The sequence below is a fragment of the Pyxicephalus adspersus genome, chromosome 9, assembly GCF_032062135.1.
Source record: "Pyxicephalus adspersus chromosome 9, UCB_Pads_2.0, whole genome shotgun sequence".
NCBI classification, from domain to species: Eukaryota; Metazoa; Chordata; class Amphibia; order Anura; family Pyxicephalidae; genus Pyxicephalus; species Pyxicephalus adspersus.
Window position 1 is genome coordinate 34,396,010 of NC_092866.1, and position 5,326 is coordinate 34,401,335.

Here is a 5,326-nt window from a genome sequence, read left to right on the forward strand (position 1 = left end):
AGTGGCCCAAATGAGTTGCATAAAGGTGGTTCCAGTGGTATTCACTAGCAAGTGTGATCCCAATGGGTATTATCATGATGTGATACTGTGATTTTACGATGTTTGCTTTTCTCACACTGATGTAATGAAATATGTGTCACTCACGTACTTTTTTGAAAAATACACCTTAATTTGCTGCCAAAAATCCCTGTCTCTTTTCTACTTGATTCATATCTTGACTAATTACAGGGTTGGCCAGTATATTTCCTATTATCATAGATAAGGTCCCCTCTTTTGTTCCTTGCATGTTTTGCTCCATGAGGTGTCTGAGTTTACAGCCTCTTTCCTAATGACCATCCCGCTTTTTGTACTTTCAGAAATTGCATGTTATTATTTGCTTTACTAGCACCATGAATATCCTTAATACCGACTGGAACAACTTTGTCTAAAATTGCACACTTGGAAGCGTTACTCCTAAAATTCAAGCACTTGTTGAAACGCAAATCAATGTTACATTGGCACGCCAGCTACCTTAGGAAGTACATCGAGGAGAAATGCAATCCTTATGGATTGAGAATACAACTATTTCCTAACATAAAAAATCTGGAAGCTTGGGAGACTGTGTTGAATATATGCTCTGAAACTTTAATGAGAATTCCTATTGCACATTATGAAGAAGAAATGATGAAAAGAGATCTTGAGATCCAATCTCTGCAATCTCAGAATGGAAACATTACTGATTCATCTGTCTTATTCCTAGATTCCTGGATCTTAAGAAACAATTGGAAAAATATAATACCAACATTTTCATAAAAAAGGATAAAAACCTTTAATGGGATAAATAGGCTTTTATCAATAAACGAGCATACAAATGGGAGCCCCCGACATCAACATTCACACGCAAAATGGAACCCAAAACCAATGTGACACAACCTTCTTCTATCCCGCCAACTACGGCTGCCCCAGTCCATTCTGATATCCCAGCCACAATGTCACAGGAAATTTCCCAACTGGAGATAACGATTAAAGGTAAAAAAAGATAACAAATTGGGTCAAGAACACCAACTTTGGAGAACAATCCAGTCACAACTGACACAGCCATCTCCACTCTGGTGGGAGAGGTGCTCTTTAGCCCTCCGATGGAATCTAATATCCCTTTAACAGTGAGAAGTCCATCACCATTGGAGTTTACCCCAACGTTTTATATTTTGCCATAAATTCACAAGAACCCCACGGACCCTAGCGGTAACAAATATATATATATATATATATATATATATATATATATTTGTTACCCAACAAACCTTTTCATCTAAATAAACATGAAGACTGCATTCTCAATAGTAGAGTCCAGTATGCAATACTACAATTACTCACTACTCTATAATGATCATTTGCCCCTGTAAAAACGTTCCTCATATCAGATGTTATGTAACTTCCATGTGCTCTTTCATGTGTTATGGCTTATTGATTAAATGCCACAGCACATATTCACAGATAGTTGGGTTATTTCACTGGGTAATGGAATTGATTGCTCCCTAGTTTGACAGTGCCCGAAGGACCATTTCACTAAATCAATCAATATCTTTTAATGCATGCTGAGTTACATTTTCCACACATGTGATTTTGTGAAACATTACTTACGTCAGTAGACACTGGTACGCTACTCATATTGAGATATCTCAGACAAAGTTAAACATAGTTGGTTTAACTAGCATCGGGGTGCATTTAGGAAACTATGAGTATTCAGAGAGAGGGGAGAAGAATCAGACTTTCAGAAACTAAAACACCCTGGGAGGATAAAAGTACCTCTGAAGTAGCAGCTGGAAAACTGGAGGTTATGGAGAAGTTTTTCACCCCACTACCACATTCTAGCAACCAAAGACTGTCCCAAAGCAGTCAAAAAGAAAAATCCAGCTGGGAAGGCAGCCAAAACCATTACTATAAGGAATCTATGTCTTCTTCCTCACCTTCTTCCTCTTCAAGTCCATGGTCATCAGAATTTAATTTCAGGGTCCATGCACCTGGATACAACTCTCGTGCTACCCATTCACGTTCCTGTAATGATCTATCACTGGGAAAGGCAAGAGAAAATGAAGGCAGAGGGAATTTTGTTCTTGTGAAGCAAGATGCTTCACAATCCAAAAGATCTGGCCGAGAAGGTATAGATCATTTTTCTCCAGTAAGAAGTGGAGCAGGGTCTGCAAAAACAAGCCATTTAGGAGAGTCAAAGGAAGGGGGTTCCAACAACAAGAGTGGAAAAGAGGATAAAATAATTTTAAAGAATGAAAGTCGAAGGGCTAGATCAATGGAGGCTTTGGCAGAAAAACAAAGCAGGCATAAAGTAGGTAAAGACAAAAGGCAAACTACTGAAGAGAAACAGAGGTTTTCTCGTTTTCTAGATGAAATAACCATTCAGGTGTTAAGTCCATCAATGCTGAACTCTTTAGGAGTTAAAGAAAGACAGAACTCAGGCAATCGTGACCAATGGAAGAAACCCAGTACCGACAACTTGGGTTCCCAAGGTAAAACAAGATCACATAATTCTGAAGAACATAAGGACAAGAGAAAGAAAGGCAAAGGAAAAATAGGGTCTGCTACAAAAGCAAAACTGAGTGGGGATACCACTGAGTCCTGGAGGAGGAGAGAAAGGAGTACCAGTCCTGACTCTGTGACTTCCTCAGCACAACACAGAGGAGACAGAGAGAAAACAAACCTAAGTGCTTTAAATGTGGGCCACCAATCAACAAGAAGAACAAGCTGGAGACTATCACAGGAAAAATCTGGAAAGCTACTGGAGCATACAGACAGGGATAAAAAAGATGGTGACTTAAGTAAAGTGCCAAAAGGAAAGGTGGGCCTAAAAGTGGTAATTCTTCTGTATTATAATTATTAGGAATGTTATTAGTTTTCTCAACAAAACTAACTGCAAGTTACAAGTTTACAACAATTTTAATGCAGTGCATTGTTTTAAATGTTGACATTTTCTAAAGTTACATTAACATGCTAATGCTTATATGATATTTTAGTAATTGGGTTTACATGTACTTTTAAATTTAAATTGTGTTTTTTTTATTATATTCCTTCTATAAAATTAGTATAACATAAAAAAAATAGCAAATACATTCCTGTTAGCATACACATAGTTTTGATAGCTACAAGGATAATATGGTGTCGACAAGGGGGGCTTGTTTTCATTAAACAGTAGCAGTGGAGTTTTAGTAGAGTATAACTTCCTGTTGATTTCTAACATATATATACCAGGAGGTTTACAATATGTATTGAACCGCTGAAGGTTCATCTTCTGATCTGCAGACATTAATTACAAGTATATAATACAAGTATTTAAATACAAATACAAGTATTACGATTACGGATGCATGCAATTCAAACCTATCTTTTTACAGATGCTGAAATACCATAACTATAAGTATATCTAATACTTAATTATTGTTTTATTCTCTAGTGGGACTAGGACTAAATCACAAGGGTGAGGGCATTTTTTGCATAAAGTTTTTTTAATAAAAATAAAATAAGGGGACAAAAAAAATAAGGGGACAAATACAAAACACATCTAAAGCATACAGTAATTTCAGACATCATCCAGGAGGGTAAAAGAAAAAAACAATAATATGAGGAAAAAGTAAAGATAAAACCACATATCACTCCAAATCCAAAAGGCGTAGGGCTTCCGGCCTTCGGAAATCTATAAAAAATATGTGAGCAGCACTAAGTATATCATCAGTATGATTAACATATTTTAACATGAACAAAACATAGTATTCCAGTGCGATACTTAGTATGACAGTAGTCTTCATAATCCCACACAGCTGAGCACCTCAGTCAAATACGCCAAAGTATTTGTCCATTCACCTGTATTACAAGTAATGATGTCATGTTACAAACTAGATAAGACATACTAAGGGATAGGGGACAAAGGAAGATCCACAGGAAGGACGGAAAGAGAAGGCTAAAAAGGAAGGGATAGTGGGTCTTCAACAAAGCAAGGTTAAATTATCCATCTTCCCCTAGCTCATCGATCTCTTGGGAGGGTCCCATCTGCATTATCTCTGATACCAGTGGTGTGTGATACTACTTAGGCTTCCCAAGGAGCCTACATTATGTTGAACTTCACAAGGCGGTCATAAAGCTGAGCTGACAGCTTAATAAAGTTTTGAGTCCTGATGAATATAAACAGTACAACTTGAGTTTTGTGAACCTTCATTGCTTGCACTCACTGGTTGTTTAGCTAACTTGATGGGAGGTATGAGCATTTCTTTTGTATAGTTTATATCAAGTCGACACATATTTTGAGTTGTTATTACAGTATACAAGTTAACAAGGCTTTCACATTATGAACTGCTTTTTCTTCTTTATTTTTGTTCTGGCATCCCATATAGTGGTTGGTAAATAAGCTAATTGTGGTGCTCTGTATTTGATTCACCATTATGTAAACTTCATGACTAACAACTACTAAGATGATATATCGGCCTCACAATGAGTGCATTGTTTTGTCAGCCAGCCTGCATTGTGAAATTGAGCAGGAAAGTACAACTAGCTGAAAGCAGAGCATGTATATAAAAAGTTGTCCCCATGCATATGAATAGGTATTATGTCTGTCCCAATGCATATCTACCATTTTAATTAAAGATAGAAATGTTTTTAACACACATGATATGATTATTTTCAATAAATTAATTGAAGTTTTCTTTGAGAACGCTAAAGATTTACTTTATTAAGGAAGTGAAAAAGCAGTAAAATGTTCATAGTTGAGTAACCCAATGCAACCAGACAGACCTCACCCCACTGCAATCTAAAAAATGAAGGATGATTGCTTTTTCATTGTGTGCTAATAGTATGCAACTGTGGGGACATGTATTCCAGGTCAAAGCCTGCCCTTAAATGATCTTTTAGCCTAATACAAAGTAATGCAATATGTGTACAAATCCAGACCTAACTAGTAATGGGATGATGATGCACAGGTTCTATTTGAAATGCGTTCAGCAAATCTTATTCAAATTCAACCAACTAAGTCAAGGAGAAGGGAAAATCAATTTCGTTGTTAGAATCTGGCCATCATTAACAATAACAGCCAAACTAATGTCACTAAAGGCACAGGAAGATGGCAACTCCAAAGTTGTCTCCAAACTTCTTGAACGCCTTGTCTACAAAAGACTCACCTATTACCTGAGCACCAACTCTCTCCTTGACCCTCTCCAGTCTGGTTTTAGAGCTGCCCACTCCACTGAAACAGCCCTTACTAAAGTGACCAATGACCTCATCGGAGCTAAGTCTCAAGGCAACTTTTCTCTGCTCCTTCTCCTTGATCTTTCCTCCGCTTTTGACA

General features: G+C 37.2%; 1 protein-coding gene across 6 annotated transcripts in view; it reads left to right on the forward strand.

The window, feature by feature from the left end:
* The first annotated feature begins 1,438 nt into the window (after nt 1-1,438).
* Nucleotides 1,439-5,326, forward strand: part of LOC140337613 (uncharacterized) — a 52,101-nt gene continuing 48,213 nt past the window's right edge. The window contains exon 1 of one of the 6 annotated variants that reach the window (XM_072421359.1): nt 1,439-2,848. In XM_072421359.1, the coding sequence (XP_072277460.1) occupies nt 1,718-2,848 (1,131 nt within the window). In that variant the 5' untranslated portion in view covers nt 1,439-1,717. The remainder of the gene's footprint in view (nt 2,849-5,326) is intronic. The other 5 variants (XM_072421354.1, XM_072421356.1, XM_072421355.1 and 2 more) reach the window with 5 other exon arrangements.